The sequence below is a fragment of the Lissotriton vulgaris genome, chromosome 2_1 (assembly GCF_964263255.1).
Source record: "Lissotriton vulgaris chromosome 2_1, aLisVul1.2, whole genome shotgun sequence".
Taxonomy (NCBI): domain Eukaryota; kingdom Metazoa; phylum Chordata; class Amphibia; order Caudata; family Salamandridae; genus Lissotriton; species Lissotriton vulgaris.
In genome coordinates, this window is record NC_141687.1 from 21,394,458 (window position 1) to 21,417,097 (window position 22,640).

The window sequence follows — 22,640 nt, forward strand, 5'->3', positions numbered from 1 at the left end:
AGGGTCCGCAAGGCTTTAATGTCGAGAAAGAGTGCACGCTCTAAGAGCTGAAAAAATGGGACAACGTTTGCGTTCACTCAAATTCTGTGATGCTTCTATCCACAGCTCGAAAAGTTATTTATAAAGAAAGAGACATCTCTCACTTTCCTCTCGTTCCTGCCAGCTGTCACCTCCACATTCCATATCCTCTGTACTTTTAATTTTGAATCATTATGTTGCCCTCCTTCTCCGTAACTCATTCTTTATCCCGACTTTTCTTCCCTTTACTCCTTTGTTATCTACTCCCAACGTACTTCTCTCTTCTAATTTCATTTAATAGGTCGAGCCTAGTCAGCCCATGCACTGCTATGCAAGGTGTGCTGTATTGGAGTATGGACTTGAAGCCCTGCCCACTCTCTCCCCACCACCACATCCACCACCGCCACATCCACCACATCCACCACCACCACATCCACCACCGCCACATCCACCACCACCACATCCACCACCACCACATCCACCACCACATCCACCATCACCAAGACATCCACCACCGCATCCACCACCACCACATCCACCATCACATCCACATCCACCATGATATCCACCGCCACATCCACCACCACCACATCCACCACCACCACCACATCCACCACCACCACATCCACCACATCCACCTCCACCACATCCACCACCACCACATCAACCACCACATCCACCACCACCACATCCACCACATCCACCACATCCACCACCACCACATCCACCACATCCACCACCACCACCACATCACATCCACCACCACCACCACAACCACCACCACCACATCCACCACCACCACCACATCCACCACCACCACATCCACCACCACCACATCCACCACATCCACCACCACCACATCCACCACCACCACATACGCCACCACCACATCCACCACCACATCCATCACATCCACCACCACCACCACATCACATCCACCACCACCACCACATCCACCACCACCACCACATCCACCACCACCACATCCACCACCACCACATCCACCACCACCACATCCACCACCACCATATCCACCACCACCATATCCACCACCACATCCACATCCACCACATCCACCACCACCATATCCACCACCACCATATCCACCACCACATCCACCACATCCACCACCACATCCACCACCACCACATCCACCACATCCACCTCCACCACATCCACCACCACCACATCCACCACCTCCACATCCACCACCTCCACATCCACCACTTCCACCACTTCCACATCCACCACTTCCACATCCACCACTTCCACATCCACCACTTCCACATCCACCACAACATCCACATCCACCACCACCACCACATCCACCACCACATCCACCACCACATCCACCACCACCACATCCACCACCACCACATCCACCCCCACCACCACCACCACCACATCCACCACCACCACCACATCCACCACCATCTCCACATCCACCACCATCACCACCACATCCACAATCACCACCACATCCACCACCACCACATCCCCCAGATCCACCATCACCACATCTATATGTGTGGCTGTGTGTGTGTGTAGGTGCAAATGCAATGTTCTTGGATTTTCGTCACAATAAAATACACTGGACATAATCTTCACAAAAGTTATTTACAAACGTTTACGCTATTGCCATTATAAATTACAATAACTTTTATTTAAGTATTAATTATTTACAAAATTAAAAGACATTGTTATTTGTAATATCAATACATCTAAGTCACGTAAATACAACACACATTGCATTACAAATGCTATAGGTGTCACATTTGCGAAAGTTAAAACTATTGACATTGTAACTGACAAAGCTATTAATTTTGCTATTTTTAAAACTGACACAAATAAAAAAAAGTGTCATTTACAATACCAATCGCTCAAACTTTCCTAATGCGAGACCTATTGCATTTCCAATGCTTGTTTTATGGCAGCGTACAACCATCCATTCAGTTCTGTTCCCTGTAATGCCAACATGTGCTTTAGTGACGCAAAATGTAAAGTATCACCGACGATGAACATCCATCAATGCATAATCATTCCTTGTTCTTTCCTAGCTGCCTCAGATCTTCACATGTTCTGTGAGTGCCCGAGCATTGCTACCTTCTGGAACGAAGTCAGAACAACACTTGAATCTATTCTTGGTTCATCTATCCCGTGCACATGGCTTTTAATTATCTTTGGAATAAACGACAATATCAAGGGACTAGAGAGAGAATTTCTGTTTTACGCCATTTTATTGGCAAGAAGAGAAATCTGCAAAAACTGGGTCAACACAAACCCCCCAACACATGCAGAGTGGCTGTCTTCATTATATGCAACGTCAAAGCAGGATCTATCTAGATCATGTAGTCCTCGATCTTTGAGATTTTGGGACCTCTTGATTAATTGGAGAAGGGACAGTTAGTTAACCCGGGGTTTTTTTTGTTGTTGTTTTTTTTTGTTTTGTTTTTTCCCCGGGTCCGATGGTTAAGCCTAAAATCTCTCTGTCCAAAGGGAGGCACCGTACAGCTATTGGACAACTGGCCGAACTGGTCTGAAGGGAAAATGTTTGTCCAAGCTCTGTTGGTGACATGGGGACGGACTCTGAGTACTTGGAGCTTACTATTGGGCTTCTTGGTGCTATAGGGGGGTCTGCCCTCTTGTCTGTGCGGATAAGAGCACAGTTGGATCGACTCAATGGCTAATGAGGACAAAAAAAAATAAAAATGCATAATCATTCCTCGATTCTCACTCTGGGACAGATTTACAAGCCTCTTGCGCCACTTTTGCGTCACTTTTCCCATGTTAAAAGGGACGCAAAAGTGGGGCATGGGGCTTGTAAACCTGGGCCTCTGTACCTATGACTGGTTGGGTGCAGAAGTGAAATCATTCAGTTTGACTGCTGATCATTACACAAGTATCATTTGAAGTGGGCAATAAAGCCTTTTGGATACCTGTACATCACCTTCTAGAACCCAACACACACCCCTCTCCTTTAGGATGGGCGGCCATCTTACGTTTGTGGCCTCCACTAACCAAGTCGTCTAGTTGAGGACCACTAATGTGATCACGTAAATGGAAGACACATACGTAGGTCCTTCTGAGATGTATGGAGCATTGGCCATCCATGAACCAATCCAGATGGGTCTTCAGGGTGCACGGAAGCACCGTGAGCTACATGCATACATATACCATATGCTGCATAATCACTGATTGTAATCCATCCAACAACATATCTAAAAGGAACCAGACCAGCGGCTTCATTATTGTCCAAATGGATGACAGACCTTCTCCTGTTCGCTCCTGTTCTGGAAGTATTTGAACGGATCTCGTCAATGACTGCGCTCGATATGGAGCAACAGAGGGTCCTGTAGCAAGATAAGATGCAGAACATGCTCTCTTCACCGCCACCTCCAAGTTCTCATCAAACATCTTCAGCGGTAAACTCTTCTGACACTATGGTGCCGTGGAAAGATGATAATGCTGCAGCGAATCAACCTTCACAACTCAAGCGTGGTCTCGATAGATTGCTCCACAGGTAACACCTTAGCACAAACCTGGGGAACGTGTTAAATTTCCTTCCACTCACAGTCCATTCCGAGCACCCTTATGTAAGTGGATACGATACTTTCCGGATCTTCCTTCTGGGGATGTACAGCCAGATGTGGGACCGACGGGTGTTTCCTTACGTGCTGAAAAGCCTGCGTAGCTCGGTGCCCTCTAAAGACCTCCCCTTCCGCCTCTTCATCCTCCTCGCGAGCAGCAGAAACACTTGGCTCTTCAGGTGGTGGAGACCTCTTTCTTGCTTGAAGAGCCAGCTTCAATGTTTTGCTCAATCATCATCTGGATTTTATTTAAGCGTGGGACCTGGTTAGAACCCTCCAGATGTTTCTCCTCCAAGCAGTAGTGGAGGCCTGAGCCGGTTGAAGATAATGGGGTTCTGCTTACGGAACTCATAGGTAACACCAGAATGCCAAGGCTGCCGGCAACCGGGCGACACTTCCTACATCTGCACACTACTATAGTGACAAAGTATCGCGGCTCACCCAGACCACCAACCAGGAGGGAAGGGCCGAGCACTAAAACAGGCATGAGCTGGGGATCACTGCAGCAAGACCCTATAATACCCAATATGAACATAAAACACAGCACTCATCTCCAGCTTCAAGACAGGGACTCCCTGTGCACAGAAGTAAAACAGGAAGTGAAATGGGAGTGACCTCCAAACAAACCCTAAAAAAAGAAGGACCCACCCCTGAGAGGAAGAAGCAGTCTAAGCAGCCTTGATTCCAATGTTCATGCTTGGATAGGAGGGTTTATTCTATGTTACCGGACATCAACCTTAGATTGTCAGGCCAGAGATGAGGAAGGCAGGCGAGGAGCTGAGGCAGCTTAGTTGGAGAGGATGCAGGTTGAAATATCAGCCTTTCGTGTGTTAAAGACGGGATTTCTGTCATCTCTGAAGGGTGGAGGCTGCGAACATTGATACTTACTCGTAGACTTGCAACTTGTGGTATGTACTATAGAAACTGTAACTTTGTACAACCTTGTACGTAATTGCTTTGTTTCAATTCTTAATTTCAAAATTTAAACGTGGGGCCTCATTACGACGTTGGTTTAACCGCCACCAACAGGTCATCGGTGGCGGTCCATCCGACATCCAGACGATCGGTCCGACTGCCGCATTACGAGGCTGGAGGTTGGAGCACAGTAGTGGAGGGGATAGACCACCGCCTCTGACAGGATCCATGATCCCGTAGGGGCAGGGGTCGCAATCCTATCCCTACAATGGAGGCGCTGCCTGCGCAGGCACCCCTTAGGGATTAGGATGCCCCTTTACCCAGCCCTTTCATGGTGGTCCGACCGTCATGAAAGGGCTGCAGGAAACAGACTTTAGGTGACCCAGGCAGGGCCCCTATCCGCCATTGGCCACTGCCAAGTGGCCTTGGGGGCTAAAGCAGTAGTGCCCCCACAAATCCATGCCCCACATGGTACCTGGCACATGGGTGTGCACAAAGTGCTTTTTATATGCGGCTTGTGCCGCAGCCCTTTTCCTGGGCCACAGCATAAGCTGCAGAAGAAAGGAGCCCTTTCCCACCTCCGTGCTGGCGGTCTCATCACAGGAGGGCGGGTGTGACTGCTGACGGTCTCATCACAGGAGGGCGGGTGTGACTGATGGCGGTCTCATCACAGTAGGGCGGGTGTGACTGCTGACGGTCTCATCACAGGAGGGCGGGTGTGACTGCTGGGGGTCTCATCACAGGAGGGCGGGTGTGACTGCTGACGGTCTCATCACAGGAGGGCGGGTGTGACTGCTGACGTCTCATCACAGGAGGGCGGGTGTGACTGCTGACGTCTCATCACAGGAGGGCGGGTGTGACTGCTGGTGGTCTCATCACAGGAGGGCGGGTGCGACTGCTGACGTCTCATCACAGGAGGGCGGGTATGACTGCTGGTGGTCTCATCACAGGAGGGCGGGTGTGACTGCTGGCGGTCTCATCACAGGAGGGCGGGTGTGACTGCTGGCGTCTCATCACCGGAGGGCGGGTGTGACTGCTGGCGGTCTCATCACAGGAGGGCGGGTGTGACTGCTGACGGTCTCATCACAGGAGGGCAGATGTGACTGCTGGCGGTCTCATCACAGGAGGGCGGGTGTGACTGCTGGTGTCTCATCACCGGAGGGCGGGTGTGACTGCTGGCGTCTCATCACCGGAGGGCGGGTGTGACTGCTGGCGTCTCATCACCGGAGGGCGGGTGTGACTGCTGGCGGTCTCATCACAGGAGGGCGGGTGTGACTGCTGGCGGTCTCATCACCGGAGGGCGGGTGTGACTGCTGGCGGTCTCATCACAGGAGGGCGGGTGTGACTGCTGGTGTCTCATCACCGTTAGGGCGGGTGTGACTGCTGGCGTCTCATCACCGGAGGGCGGGTGTGACTGCTGGCGTCTCATCACCGGAGGGCGGGTGTGACTGCTGGCGGTCTCATCACAGGAAGGCGGGTGTGACTGCTGGCGTCTCATCACCGGAGGGCGGGTGTGACTGCTGGCGGTCTCATCACAGGAGGGTGGGTGTTACTGCTTGCGTCTCATCACCGTTAGGGCGGGTGTGACTGCTGCCGTCTCATCACCGGATGGCGGGTGTGACTGCTGGCGGTCTCATCACAGGAGGGCGGGTGTGACTGCTTGCGGTCTCATCACAGGAGGGCGGGTGGGACTGCTGACGGTCTCATCACAGTAGGGTGGGTGTGACTGCTAACTGATAGTCAGGGACGGTCTCCTGTCCGATGCGTTTGCGGTCGGCGGTCCAACAGACCTCTATCATAATTAGGCCATGGTGAAAAAATGAAGTTAAGCTTTCATCTTCGAGGGATTAGAGTGGGCAAATCAGTTTTTAATTGGAACTTATTATTTTTATTCTACTTTTTATTATGTTGTGTTGGAATAAGAGTCCGCTCACCAACAGCAAATAAAGGACTTATCGCCTGGTGTGTTTTGCAGTCACAATTCCTGTGATTCACAAAATCATAGGCTCTGCGACCCTACATGTTGCGATCTACTAAAGACACATTGCGATGCAGAAAACTCTTTCCAGGTCGTAATGTGCCTTTTGCACGACACAGCAGCTGGCAAAGGACAGGGGGCTGGTGATGGGAGCCTCTCCCCTTTGGGAGTCAGTATGCGCTGCATCAGACATTTGAAACCAGAGCTGTGGTTGAAATCCACTGAGGTGTTACCATTATCTGGATCGAGGTGGTAACTCATCCGCAAAGTGGAAGATGTCTCTGGTTGCTTTAAAAAAAAAGCATTTACCATGTAACGGTTTCGCCTTTGGAAAAGTTAGAGCTATTGGCATTGTAAATGACAAAATTTGTATTTATGTGTTGGTTTTGAAAACAGATAAGTAAATGGCTTGTCATTTACATTGCCAATAGCTTAATCTCTCGCAAATGTGAGACCTATTGTACCCTACGGACGAGCTCAGCAGACAGCAATTACTACCACACACACACACACCCAGAGCCACACACACACACCCAGAGCCAACCACACACACCCAGAGCCAGCCACACACACTCACCCAGAGCCACACACACACACACACACACACCCAGAGCCACACACACACACACACCCAGAGCCACACAGAGCCACACACACACACACACACACAGAGCTACACAGAGCCACACACACACACAGACACCCAGAGCTACACACACACACACCCAGAGCCACACACACACACCCAGAGCCACACACACAGACACACCCAGAGCCACACCCACCCACCCAGAGACACACCCACCCACCCAGAGCCACACACACCTACCCAGAGCCACACACACCCACCCAGAGCCACACACACACTCAGGAGAGCAAGCACAGCGAGGGGGCAAGGAAGCAAGCACAGCCAGGGGGCAGGGAAGCAAGCACAGCCAGGGGGCAGGGAAGCAAGCACAGCGATGGGGCAGGGAAGCAAGCACAGCGAGGGGGCAGGGAAGCAAGCACAGCGAGGGGGCAGGGAAGCAAGCACAGCCAGGTGGCAGGGAAGCAAGCACAGCCAGGTTGCAGGGGAGCAAGCACAGCCAGGGGAAGGGGAACCAGGGGGCGGGGGAGCAAGCACAGCCAGGGGGCGGGGAAGCAAGCACAGCCAGGGGGCAGGGAAGCAAGCACGGGCAGGGAAGCAAGCACAGCCAGGGGGCAGGGAAGCAAGCACAGCCAGGGGGCAGGGAAGCAAGAACAGCCAGGGGGCAGGGAAGCAAGCACAGCCAGAGGGCAGGGAAGCAAGCACAGCCAGGGGTCAAGGAAGTAAGCACAGCCATGTTTCCAGTGCTTGGCTATTCTGAACAAACCATTGGTATCCGGCCTGCCACTCAAACAAAAACAACTCCCAGAATACCTTAAATAGCTAAATGAAACCTCAGAAGTAGAAACATTATTACACCCATTCCTATGAAGCTCTTCCCCCACTCTCCACTAATCTGTTTGAATCCTCAATCATGAGTCAGTGCGAAGAGTCAACAAACAAAGAACAAGTTACTAGAATACATGCACTAAATGTAGAATTAAGGATGACAACCCTGAGTCAATGCAGAGTCAGAGAAAAAAAACGTCCCTGGAATAGATGCTACATGCACCAGATGCAGAATAACGGAGGCCAGCGCTAATAGTTAATTTAGTCACAAGGGAGACATAGCAGACACTGGCAGGTCTAGTTCACTGGCAAGAACGTGCCCAGACATTAATGCAACACAGCATATGGAGTGTGGCGATCTGTCCCTAGATCGAGCCAGAACAAAGATGGTGGCTACTGCTCATGCGCAATGCAGCTGCAATAGAACCACTCCACGGCCCGACCAAACCATTAGAGGGGAACATTCTGCGCCGTGCAACTATGGAAAGTGCCTTTAAAGCATATGAACATAACTGTAAAACTTGATGACTCAACTAGCTCAGTGCGTACTGTAAAATTAAGACATGTACATTGAAAAACAGTTGAGAAGTCTTGTCCAGGCACGCAACGTGCCACCCACAACGCAGCTTGTCACCGATTAAATATTTCCATTTGAGAGCTTTAAATCCAAAGGCTGGCTCGAGGATCGTCTTATGGGGCTATACAATAAAACAAAGAGGTAGCAAATCTGTAGTTGGGTCTCCTTTCATTACCCTCAACGTACCCGTTCTTCATGTCTACCTCCAGGAGCCTGCCATAGCCGCCGAAGAAGCGCTGGATGTCCTTCTCCCGAACCTGGTAGCTTAATCTGCCAATGTAGACGCGCGGCATCCTGGATTCAAGAAAAGATTCGAGCTCTATGTATAACCTAGTAGGTCCAGGCAACTGGTCAGCTTCCAAACCTCGGCTGCGGTGACTCCTGCCGTCTACAGCTCGTCCGACATCGGCCAGCGGCCTCAGTGCGCAGCCCACCCCTTCCAAAGACACGTCTAAAATGGCCAAAATATGCTGAGAAAAAAAAAAATACATCCGCCCACCGCCGCAATGACGTTCACAGAGGGACGAAGAGCGAAAAAATGAAAAAATCGCCAGATCGCCCACGAATCTGCTCCGACAATTACGGACAGATCTCTCTTCCAATGGCTAGCCTCCATTTATGGAGCAAGCCAATGGAACAGAGAGGCGGGACAAAGCCCCGTACTGCTAAAACATAAGATTTTGCCTGCGCGAACACTGCTGTGCAGTGGACGCCAGGCGAAACCTTAAAAACGGCCAATCAGAGAGCGCAAATGCAGGAACTGACACCTGCTGTCCCTCGAAGGCCTCCATGCCCCCATGACATCTGCTGTCCATCCATACATTCACAAGCATTGGGAGAACGAGTCCTGCCTCGTGAATGTTAAGCAGGCAGGGTTCTTCTTGCATCCCTGTGTATGTGCATTTAGTGATGCCGCTGATTAGTACAGCAGTAGCACTGCAAGATGAAGGTGGGGTTGCAAACCGTTCGACATGCCAAAAAGACTGACCGTTTCGAGCCACCACCCTCGTACATCGGGCCCTTGCTTACTACACGGACGTCAGAGGCTGCACCCAGGGTTCATGGCATGGATGGAGGATGGCCGGTTTCTCACTGTGTTAAGTTCTTGTTTACCTTTTGATAGTGTAGGTCTGATCTGGTGAAGAAGAAAGAATGTCACCTGGGGCAGGTAGCAGGGGTCAGATGTACAGTATGAGGGACACAATTGGAAAGTGTGGTGCACTTAGGCTTCAGGGATGTGGTAGCTATAAGGAGTCTAGAGAAGGGTGTTTTGTGTAAATGGAGTTTAATTGGATTTGGAGCACTCATTGCAACCCATTGTGGGTGATCTCAAGAGGGAAGTTCTGAAATGAGTCTTCAGCTGGTCTGTAGGTGGATGGAAGTGAGGGGTGAGCATACAGTCATAGAGTGTATTTGCACTTGTGCTTATAAGTGTTTTAGGTAGGATTCTTTTTAGAACTCTGGGGTTTCATGGTTTAGGGCTTTCTTTATAGTTTAGCGGATGTGCTATTCTGCCACAAATGTGATGTGTATCCTGTCTGCTTTGGGTGCATCATATCCTGTCTGCTTTTGGTGCATCATATCCTGTCTGCTTCTAGTGCATCATATCCTGTCTGCTTCGAGTGCATCATATCTTGTCTGCTTCAAGTGCATCATATTCTGTCTGCGTCAAGTGCATCATATCCTGTCTGCTTCGATTGCATCATATCCTGTCTGCTTCGGGTGCATCATATCTTGAATGCTTTGGGTGCATCATATCCTGTCTGCGTCGAGTGCATCATATCCTGTCTGTTTCGAGTGTATCATATCCTGTCTGCTTCGAGTGCATCATATCTTGTCTGCCTCGAGTGCATCATATCCTGTCTGCTTCGAGTGCATCATATCCTGTCTGCTTCGAGTGCACCATATCTTGTCTGCTTCGAGTGTATCATATCCTGTCTGCTTCGAGTGCATCATATCCTGTCTGCTTGGAGTGCATCATATCCTGTCTGCTTTGAGTGCATCATATCCTGTCTGCTTCGAGTGCATCATATCCTGTCTGCTTCGAGTGCATCATATCTTGTCTGCTTCGAGTGCATCATATGCTGTCTGCTTCAAGTGAGAAGTGGAGAAGTGTGGCTCACTGGTTAGAGGAGGCAGACCTGGAAGCAGAGGTCAGCCCGGGACCAGGGTTCAATTCTCGGCTCGGCGGGGTCTTGAGTCCTAAAATGTCTATGGACTCGACAATTCTCGCTCGGGTGCCTACTCGATTCACGGGTTCACACTCTGCGACTCTGGGCAATAGCTTGCTTAATCCCCACAACGGCCCCTTGCGGTGGGATGCCTGGCTTTCACCTTGCGGATACCCTGCCGGGGTTATCTCACAGGGGAATTCCAGGACGGGTTCCCTAAGCAAGCGCTTAGAAACCGCTCGGTGATTTGCGCTATATAAATTCATTTACATTTACATCATATTCTGCATGCTTCAAGTGCATCATATTCTGTCTGCTTTGAGTGTATCGTATCCTGTCTGCTTCGAGTGCATCATATATTGTCTGCTTCGAGTGCATCATATCCTGTCTGCTTCGAGTGCATCATATCTTGTCTGCTTCGAGTGCATCATACCCTGTCTGCTTCGAGTGCATCATATCATGTCTGCTTTGAGTGCATCATATCTTGTCTGCTTCGAGTGCATCATATCCTGTCTGCTTCAAGTGCATTATATCCTGTCTGCTTTGAGAGCATCATATCCTGTCTGCTTTGAGTGCATCATATCCTGTCTGCTTCGAGTGCATCATATCCTGTGGCGCTTGTAATAGGTGGACGGGATATCTGTCATGTTTATGACGGAGTAACCAATCCACAAACTCTAATTCAAGGCCGTAATCTTTAAGACTTGTTTTCAAGGACCTCTTTGATGTGAGTAGTAATTCACCGGTACACAGCTGTGGTAAAGTAGACATTAAGTACACAGATGTGCAGCAGCATGCTAGGGTCACAGGTCACAAGGGCTGGGATGGGTTGGGATGGGTCTCAAACATGTGTACTATATATCCGATAGCTAACAGGAAACCAGTACAGTTAAGATGATGGAAAATACAGAAGCAGGACCTTGAAGTGGCAGCCAGCATTGACTGCAAGCGGACCGGATGTGTTCAGGATCCGGCCCTTCAGAGACAATTCTCAGGTCCGAGATGTTCAAATGATCATCGGCCGAAGAAGGGCGTTTCGTGGGTCCTGATGTTTCTACGCCCCAATCGGGTGATACAAGATCTTTGCTTTGTTAACCTGCAGACACTTCTTTCAAGCATGATCATTTTGTTGCTGGGATCTGGGACATTGACTCAGTATAACACAATCAAGACCCTCAGTCACAAGACAATAGTGTTGTGAATGTATCTAGGACCCTAATTAAATATTCCTGATTCATGCCTTCATGCGGTTATGATATACCATGTCCTAATGAAGATATACGAATCTTACCCATATTCAGTCATAGCCCACGCAGCCCACCAAATCTTCGGCAACTTGGGAATTCCCCATGCCTTTGTTTTGATTTGTCATTGAACTCCTGCAAGCACTAAAGGAACAGTCAGTTCTTAGTGACATCTTTTATTGACGTCTTATGTCCAACCTTACGTCAAACACGGTACCTTCCAGGTATAAATATACCAACACTTGCCTTAAGCAACACACAGTGGTGTGGAGCAGAGCGGCTATCTACTTATCCGAAGCCCAGCTGATGCGAGAGCCGAAGGAAGCCGCCCCTCCCCTTTGACACGCTGGAGAAGCTGCCTTTTCTCACGCCGAGAAATCCAGCTCCGGTGTTTTCAAGTCACCCTTGCGGGTTTCTGGGAGATCGAGTCCTGAGAAACGAGATACAAGATCTCCTTCATTCTATAACAAAGGTACGGAGCTGATTCAAACCTTAGAGAGAATTCTTGATTCAGATTCTTGGCAAAAACCCAACTTAACTTAACACTGCATCTTACTTACTCCTTCCCATGTATTAGGCTTAGGTCAGGTACACCGGGGTAGGCGTATCTTAGAAGCACAAGTTGAGTTTGTTAGTCAATGTTTTTTATGTATGTAAATATTTTATCCGTTTTAAAGTATCATATGGCTTAGAAACCATATCAATGATTTTACAGTATTATTTCATAATACTCCTTTTACTGTACGCACTTAACTTTATAACAAGTATTGCAATTGTGGCAATTCATTTCTCTTGCATGAGAAAGAAGACTGCTCAATAAAATAACACCTTTTATTGAAAAACGCCTGTCTTTCTATTTCTCTGCACCCTGGTGAAATTAAGTATGCACGATTGACTGAGTGAAATAGCTGTCTATTGTTTTCACACGACTCTGGAGATACACTCCTTATTCTGGTGGAGCAAAGTTGTCATGTTTTATGGTTGTCAGAAGCTAATCCCTTCTTGTCTAAATCAGGGAAGTTAACCCCTCCCTATTGATTTGAGAAAGTTTCTAGTGACCTCTGAGCTAGCTGGCAAAAACGAATTAAGTCTAACATAGTCAGTAGAGACCTAGATGACCTCAGTCCTACATCTACACTGCTGTTTATGTTATTCCGATGCGCAGAGCCTATTGGGAATATAGGAACTACACTACAATAGAAGGAACATAACTGAAAGAGGGCTCTCTGTAAGCTTAACTGTTCTTAATGTTGAAACATTCTGCTTTCCTTTCCCTACATCAGGACCAAAGCATTTCCTTCTCATCTGTGATGTCAAGGCGGAGGATGCCGGAGAGATCATGTTCCTCGCCAAGAAGGCCATATCCACAGCGAACCTGCAGATCAAGGGTGAGAAATAGAAAAAGCAATGCATAGTTGTTCTTGGAGCGACCTCTGGATAGCCGTGTGTGTGAGGTTACAGAGCAGTCCTGTGGACAGCCGAGCATGAGAGGTCACTGAACAGACCTGCAGAGAACTGAGTGCACAATGACTGAACAGACCAGCGGGGAGCTGAGTGTGAGACGTTACTGAACAGACCTGTGGATAGCCGAGAGTGCGTGATTACTGAACAGACCTGTGGATAGCCGAGTGTGTGCGATTACTGAACAGATCTGTAAATAGCCGAATGTGGGAGAATACTGAGCTGACCTGTGGATAGCTGAGTGTGAGAGGTTACAGAGCACTCCTGTGGATAGCCAAGTGTGAGAGAATACTGAACAGACTTGTAGATAGCTGAGCATGAGAGGTTACTGAACAGACCTGTGGATAGCCAAGTGGTGTGCCATTACTAAACAGATCTGTGGATAGTCGCATGTGAGAGGTTACTGGACAGTCCTGTGGATAGCCAAGTGTGGTTGATGAATGAACAGATCTGTGGATTGCCGGGTGAGAGAGAATACTAAACAGACCTGTGGATAGCTGTGTGCTTGAGCTCACATGGAGGTCCTGTGCGGTAGCAATGTGTGAGAAGTGACTTGGCAGACCTATGGAGAGCCGTGCGCATGAGGTCACTGAATAGTCCAGGTGATAGTGGAATTCATTAAGGGACGGATGTAGGTAATAGTGAAATACCGATTTCTTAATACTGAATTTTACCGATTCAGTATTAAGAAATCGGTATTTCATATGTAGGTAAAAATTCGGTAAAAAATACTGAATTGTTAATATTCCTTATTACCGATTCGGTAATAAGGAATACCTACCCATTCATTCCTATGGGCTTGGAGGCCCATAGGAATGAATGGGAAGACATTCGGTATTACCGAATCGGTAATACCGGGAGGTATTTCAAGGGTGCCAGGGTGTCCAAAGGACACCCTGTTGCACCCCCTGAAATGTGCATGTGTGCACATGTGGCGCACATATATGCCCTGAGGGCATGGCACTTTTAAAAAAGCAAAAAAGTGCTTTTTTAAAGGAATCCCACCAACTTGAAGTTGGTGGTAATTACCGAATTCTTAAGGCCCAAAAGCACTCTTCAAAGTGCTTCCTACATTGCATTTAAGGAATCGGTATTACTGATTCCTTTCCTACATTGGGAATTGCTCAATACCGGTCGGTAACGCTGAAATCTACCGATTTTCGGTATTATTTACCTTATTTGGGCCACCTACATCGTGCCCTAAGTTTCTTCTCATCAGTGCTAACTACGATACCTTTCTGCCCGCTGTTTATAATTAATGGAATGATGTTACTTCCCATTTCTCCCTTTGGAATTAAGATGCATCTTATCCACCCCCAGTTCTGTAAGAAGTTGAAAACATGGCTTTTTATGAACGAGTTATCTGGCTTCTCTCAGGCATCTCAGTTTTCCCCACAGGTTGTTCAGAGCACCAGGTCACTCTTCGGAGTAGAAGTGCACGTTAGAAATGCCTTTTACATTACAGTTCTGAGGTCACAGGAGAGTGTGAGGTTCCTGCCTAGTGCTTGTAATTATATATATATATATATAAAATTCACTGAAAAAATCATAGGTTATAGACCATATATAGTTAGGAATTCGCATTTACAAAACCTTATTTTACTCACACAAAACCATTGAAATTCCATATATAGTTAGTTGCACTAACTATATATCGCGCACCCGCAATCCACTGCTGATGATGTCACATATTACATCATTCATGACATGGTCAGTGACATCACTGATGACATCACTGATGACATCTCAAATGACATCACTGATGACATCTCCAATGACATCACTGATGACATCACTGATGACATCTCATTTGACATTACTGATCACATCACTGATGATATCATTCATGTGATAATACGATGAACCTCTTCAGACTCTAATATAACCTTAGATACAATCAGTGTAAACAGACACTCACAGACTGTCACTCATCCATGGAGTTACTCACACACCTAGTCAGTCATGCAAAGAATCAATCACACCTCCATTTCCTCAACTATACAGTTATACAAACTTTACTTATTCAAACATATACTAACACATATTTACTCTCTTATACAATCCCTGATACAAGTTCACAATGATCCATACAGCCACTCACACATTCACTGGCTCTTATGCACAGTTATTTATATATGTCAACTCTCACATGTACTGTGTTTTACATATGTACTTACTTTGACATGTAGCACTGAGATATCCATTCACTCACCAATACACTCATGCACACAGTCAACCGCCCATACAGCTGTTTCCACATGCACTTGTGAAACCATACATCTAGTGAATCAACTGCTCACACATCTATGCACAGAGTCATACACCTCCCAGCCACCCACACACACACTCAGTCTCCCATACAAATACTTGGGCAACCAATCAATAAACCATATAGTTACTCATATAGCTACTTATCAACACATGCAACAGTTTACAGAACAACAGACATAATGATGCACAAATTAAGACAGTTTAGTCACTAACCCATGCACTCAGTGAGACACATTTAATCACTCACTCATACAGTCAGTCATGCACCTACTAAATCCTTCATCCAGACACTTATACATCCACTCATTCTTCAATATGTAAGACATATTTTAACTTTACAGAAACATACAGTCACTGGATGTTGTCATCAGTGATGTCATTTGAGATGTCATCAGTGATGTCATCAGTGATGTCACTGACCATGTCATGAATGATGTAATATGTGACATCATCAGAAGTGGATTGCGGGTGCGCGATATATAGTTAGTGCAACTAACTATATATGGAATTTCAATGGTTTTGTGTGAGTAAAATAAGGTTTTGTAAATGCGAATTCCTAACTATATATAGTCTATAACCTATGGTTTTTTCAGTGAATTTTCAAGGTTTTGTAAATGCTAATTCCTAACTATATATGGTCTATAACCTATGGTTTTTTCAGTGAATTTTCAAGGTTTTGTAAATGCTAATTCCTAACTATATATGGTCTATAGCCTATGGTTTTTTCAGTGAATATATATATATACATACATATATAAACATATATCATCTGTATATCTATATAAATACAAACATAAATGCATGCATACATATACTTATATGCATACAGTTGCATGTTATTTACATGAAACTTGAAAAAACACTAATAAAAGCAAAGCTAAAAAGCCACCTCATTACAAACAGAATGGCTTTAACTTAAACGAGGGCGAGATCTATTGCATTTTCAATGCTTGTTTACTTTGGTTCCATCAAGAAGGCATTCAGATGTGTCACACATTTGCCATAAATTCTGAATGTTAGCACTCTAGTTGCACATTAGATCACTGTAGTAAAGCTACTGCTCACCAGGGACGTCTGCTGCTGGTATTCAAAGTGCATGTTTCAGTCTGCATGTCAGAATTTTTTTAATGAAATAGAAGAGGATTTGAGAAGTCACTCAAAATGATCCCTAATTTTTCTTTCTGAAGCACTAATCATACTTTCTATGGCAAAATTAACCCCCTCATGTTGTTCCTTTTTAAATTGAGTGTTTTCAGACTTACCACTTCATTCCAATCAAGATGGCTTCTGGTGTGCCATACTTTTGTCATAAGTAAGACTGTTAGCGCTCTAATTGTTCTTTAGAACACTCTGGGACATTCTGTCATTGGGCTATACTTGGGGTACATCTGGGTGATATTTGGGCTACATTTAGGCTCTTTTGTCTCTGGTGGCCATTTTGGGAGACTGCATGTCAGAATGTTTTAATGAAATTGAAGAGGGTTTGAGAAGTCACTCAAAATGTGCCCTAATTTTTCTTTCTGCAGCACTAATCATAATTCATATGGCAAAATATACCCCCTCATTTTGTTCCTTTTTAAATTAAATGTTTTAAGAGTTACCACTTTATTCCAATCAAGATGGCTTCAGGTGTGCCATACCTTTGTAATAAGTAGGACTGTTAGCGCTCTAGTTGTTCTTTAGAACACTCTGGGACATTCTGTCATTGGGCTATACTTGGGCTACATCTGGGTGATATTTGGGCTACATTTGGGCTCTTTTGTCTCTGGTGGCCATTTTGGGAGACTGCATGTCAGAATTTTTTAATGAAATAGAAGAGGATTTGAAAAGTCACTCAAAATGTGCCCTAATTTTTCTTTCTGCAGCACTAATAATAACTTCTATTGCATAATATACCCCCTCATTTTGTTCCTTTTTAAATTAAATGTCTTAAGAGTTACCACTTTATTCCCATCACGATGGCTCCAGGTGTGCTATACCTTTGTAATAAGTAGGACTGTTAGCGCTCTAGTTGTTCTTTAGAACACTCTGGGACATTCTGTCATTGGGCTATACTTGGGCTACATCTGGGTGATATTTGGGCTACATTTGGGCTCTTTTGTCTCTGGTGGCCATTTTGGGAGACTGCATGTCAGAATTTTTTAATGAAATAGAAGAGGATTTGAAAAGTCACTCAAAATGTGTCCTAATTTTTCTTTCTGCAGCACTAATAATACCTTCTATTGCATAATATACCCCCTCATTTTGTTCCTTTTTAAATTAAATGTTTTAAGAGTTACCACTTTATTCCCATCACGATGGCTCCAGGTGTGCTATACCTTTGTAATAAGTAGGACTGTTAGCGCTCTAGTTGTTCTTTAGAACACTCTGGGACATTCTGTCATTGGGCTATACTTGGGCTACATCTGGGTGATATTTGGGCTACATTTTGGCTCTTTTGTCTCTGGTGGCCATTTTGGGAGACTGCATGTCAGAATGTTTTCATGAAATAGAAAAGGATTTGAGAAGTCACTCAAAATGTGCCCTAATTTTTCATTCTGCAGCACTAATCATACTTTCTATGGCAAAATATACCCCCTCATGTTGTTTCTTTTTAAATTAAATGTTTTAAGAGTTACCACTTTATTCCAATCAAGATGGCTTCAGGTGTGCCAGACCTTTGTAATAAGTAGGACTGTTAGCGCTCTAGTTGTTCTTTAGAACACTCTAGGAGGCTGCAGTAGAACACAAAGGAATCAAACGACAGTCTCTGTCCTTGTTGGATGTACATGTTTTACTGAGAATGTCAGACTTCATTTTCACATGACTGAGAAAGATAATGTGAATTTACAGAAAATATGCTTTCAGTTTAGCTTATAGATCCCCTTCCAAACCACTGTGGGAAAATCATGAGATATTAGTTTTCTTTCAAACAATATTCATGATATCACAGCAGAAGGTTTTTTCACATGGTAAAATCACCTTAGAACCCACCACAATTCCTAAAACGAGTATGGTACCATCAACAAATGATTTATAATGTAACTAAAGTCCTAAAACCCTCTATTAACTACAATGCTTTTTAATGAGGTGCTATCATGTATATTGGTCCCAAGATGGCTGCCAACACTTCTTGGATGAAGTGCTGACAGCCAATCAGATCAGATGTGTGGTTAGGCTCCGCCCAGATATATATCTTTTTTTGAACCTAAATTACTCAAAATCCACTGGAGCACATATATTGAGACCTAGCAAAGGCACATCGGGCTAACAGTCCCTACAATTTTGCCAAGTTTCGTGCAAATCCATTCAGCCGTTCGAGCTAAAAGTGAGGCCAACCGCCCTATGGAAATTAACATGGGAAAAACGCGTTTTGGGACCCCCCTTTTTTCTCGGCCCCCCTTGATTAAACCCCCCCAAATTGTCGGGGGCTGCTCAGAAACAAAATGTTCCATTTTCCTGAAAATTTCAGCCAATTCCGTCCACAAACGCCAAAGTTATTAGACATAGAATTTTCAAAAATCCCATAGAGAAAAAATCCTAACTATATATACCTACTGGCGACCGCCAGTAGGTTATATATATATATATATATATATATATATATATATATATATATATATATATATATATGTATATGTATATATATATATATATATATATATTCACAACTCCCAATCCTCACGGAACAGGTGAAGGCCACTCGGGGGAAACGTTGGAAGAGGCTTTTATTCAGAACAGCGTTGCACAATGCATTTCGGCCTCGCACGGCCTTCCTCAGGTGCCGCCATATACCCGGCATAACTCCACCCCTCCTTAAATGTCCAGGTTGCCCCACCTAGGCGGAAGTCCGCTGACGTCAGTCAAATGGCACCAACTCGGCTGCAGACCTGCCATGACTACAGCTCCCAGAATTCACTCTTCCTGGGCGAGTGTTGGTAGGTGAGGAAAGAATTACTGGAAGGGACGGGGTGTTAAATTGGCGAGTTGGGTAGAATCCAAGTTCTTCCTCCGGTCTCCTTTGTCACTCCTTCCCCAAAGTGCGTGTGTCAACGGGATCGCGAAGCAGGATAGGTTGAACCTGCCTCCTCGTTTTAGTGACGAGCTGCGGAGCGCAGCGGCCCTCGTTGAAGGTGCACTCTGTGGAGAGCAAAAGTTTATCAATCACTTGATGTGCAAAGGGGCTGCAAGCAGCGGGGAGCCAGTGAAAACTCTTGCCACTTTAAGGAGCGGGGTCTTCGAACACGCCTCTGGCTGGCGTGAAAATCTTCACAACTCCCAATCCTCACGGAACAGGTGAAGGCCACTCGGGGGAAACGTTGGAAGAGGCTTTTATTCAGAACAGCGTTGCACAATGCATTTCGGCCTCGCACGGCCTTCCTCAGGTGCCGCCATATACCCGGCATAACTCCACCCCTCCTTAAATGTCCAGGTTGCCCCACCTAGGCGGAAGTCCGCTGACGTCAGTCAAATGGCACCAACTCGGCTGCAGACCTGCCACGACTACAGCTCCCAGAATTCACTCTTCCTGGGCGAGTGTGGTAGGTGAGGAAAGAATTACTGGAAGGGACGGGGTGTTAAATTGGCGAGTTGGGTAGAATCCAAGTTCTTCCTCCGGTCCCCTTTGTCACTCCTTCCCCAAAGTGCGTGTGTCAACGGGATCGCGAAGCAGGATAGTTTGAACCTGCCTCCTCGTTTTAGTGACGAGCTGCGGAGCGCAGCGGCCCTCGTTGAAGGTGCACTCTGTGGAGAGCAAAAGTTTATCAATCACTTGATGTGCAAAGGGGCTGCAAGCAGCGGGGAGCCAGTGAAAACTCTTGCCACTTTAAGGAGCGGGGTCTTCGAACACGCCTCTGGCTGGCGTGAAAATCTTCACAACTCCCAATCCTCACGGAACAGGTGAAGGCCACTCGGGGGAAACGTTGGAAGAGGCTTTTATTCAGAACAGCGTTGCACAATGCATTTCGGCCTCGCACGGCCTTCCTCAGGTGCCGCCATATACCCGGCATAACTCCACCCCTCCTTAAATGTCCAGGTTGCCCCACCTAGGCGGTGTGGTTAGGCTCCGCCCAGATATATATCTTTTTTTGAACCTAAATTACTCAAAATCCACTGGAGCACATATATTGAGACCTAGCAAAGGCACATCGGGCTAACAGTCCCTACAATTTTGCCAAGTTTCGTGCAAATCCATTCAGCCGTTCGAGCTAAAAGTGAGGCCAACCGCCCTATGGAAATTAACATGGGAAAAACGCGTTTTGGGACCCCCCTTTTTTCTCGGCCCCCCCTTGATTAAACCCCCCCAAATTGTCAGGGGCTGCTCAGAAACAAAATGTTCCATTTTCCTGAAAATTTCAGCCAATTCCGTCCACAAACGCCAAAGTTATTAGACATAGAATTTTCAAAAATCCCATAGAGAAAAAATCCTAACTATATATACCTACTGGCAACCGCCAGTAGGTTATATATATATATATATATATAGATATATATATATATATATATATATATATCTATATATATATATATATATATATATCTATATATATATATATATCTATATATAGATATATATAGATATATATATATATATTCAATGAAAAAACCATTGGTTTTAGGCCATATATAGTTAGGAATTAGCATTTACAAAACCTTATTTTACTCGCATAAAACCATTGAAATTCCATATATAGTTAGAAGCGCTAACTATATATCGCGCACCCGCAATCCACTGCTGATGATGTCACATATTACATCATTCATGACATGGTCAGTGACATCACTGATGACATCTCAAATGACATCACTGATGACAACATCCAGTGATTGTATGTGTCTGTAAAGTTTAAATATGTTTTACATATTGAAGAATGAGTGGATGTATAAGTGTCTGGATGAAGAATTTAGTAGGTGCATGACTGACTGTATGAAAGAGTGATTAAATGTGTCTCACTGAGTGCATGGGTTAGTGACTAAACTGTCTTAATTTGTGCATCAGTATGTTTGTTGTTGTGTAAGCTGCTGCATGTGTTGATCAGTAGCTATAAGAGTGGCCATATGGGTTATTGATTGGTTGCCCAAGTATTTGAATGGGAGGCTGAGTGTGTGTGTGGGTGGCTGGGAGGTGCGTGACTCTGTGCATAGATGTGTAAGCAGTTGATTCACTAGGAGTATGAGTTCAAGAGTGCATGTGGAAACAGCTATATGGGCGGTTGACTGTGCATGGGTCTGTTGATGAGTGAATGGATTTCTCATTGCTACATGTGCAAGTAAGTACGTATGTAAAACACAATACATGTGAGAGTTGAGATATATAAATAACTGAACATAAGAGCCAGTGAATGTGTGAGTGGCTGTATCGATCACTGTGAGCTTGTATCAGGGATTATATAAGAGAGTAAATATGTGTTATTATATGTTTGAATAAGTAAGATGTGTATAACTGTATAGTTGAGGAAATGGAGGTGTGATTGATTCTTTGCATGACTGACTAGGTGTGTGAGTAACTCCATGGATGAGTGACAGTCTGTGAGTGTCTGTTTATACTGAGTGTATGTAAGGTTATATTAGAGTCTGAAGAGGTTCATTGTATTATCACATGAGTGATGTGATCAGTGATGACAAATGAGATGTCATCAGTGATGTCATTTGAGTTGTCATCAGTGATGTCATCAGTGATGTCATTTGAGATGTCATCAGTGATGTCATTTGAGTTGTCATCAGTGATGTCATCAGTGATGTCATTTGAGATGTCATCAGTGATGTCATCAGTGATGTCACTGACCATGTCATGAATGATGTAATATGTGACATCATCAGCAGTGGATTGCGGGTGCGCGATATATAGTTAGCGCTTCTAACTATATATGGAATTTCAATGGTTTTATGCGAGTAAAATAAGGTTTTGTAAATGCTAATTCCTAACTATATATGGCCTAAAACCAATGGTTTTTTCATTGAATTTTCAAGGTTTTGTAAATGCAAATTCCTAACTATATATCCACTATAACCTATGGTTTTTTCTA

At 45.6% G+C, this 22,640-nt stretch overlaps 1 protein-coding gene across 3 annotated transcripts in view; it reads left to right on the forward strand.

Moving 5' to 3' along the window:
- Positions 1-22,640, forward strand: part of OBSL1 (obscurin like cytoskeletal adaptor 1) — a 548,309-nt gene that overhangs the window by 479,452 nt on the left and 46,217 nt on the right. For all 3 annotated transcript variants that reach the window (XM_086954344.1, XM_086954343.1, XM_086954342.1), the window contains one exon: positions 13,188-13,292. In XM_086954344.1, the coding sequence (XP_086810470.1) occupies positions 13,188-13,292 (105 nt within the window). The remainder of the gene's footprint in view (positions 1-13,187; positions 13,293-22,640) is intronic.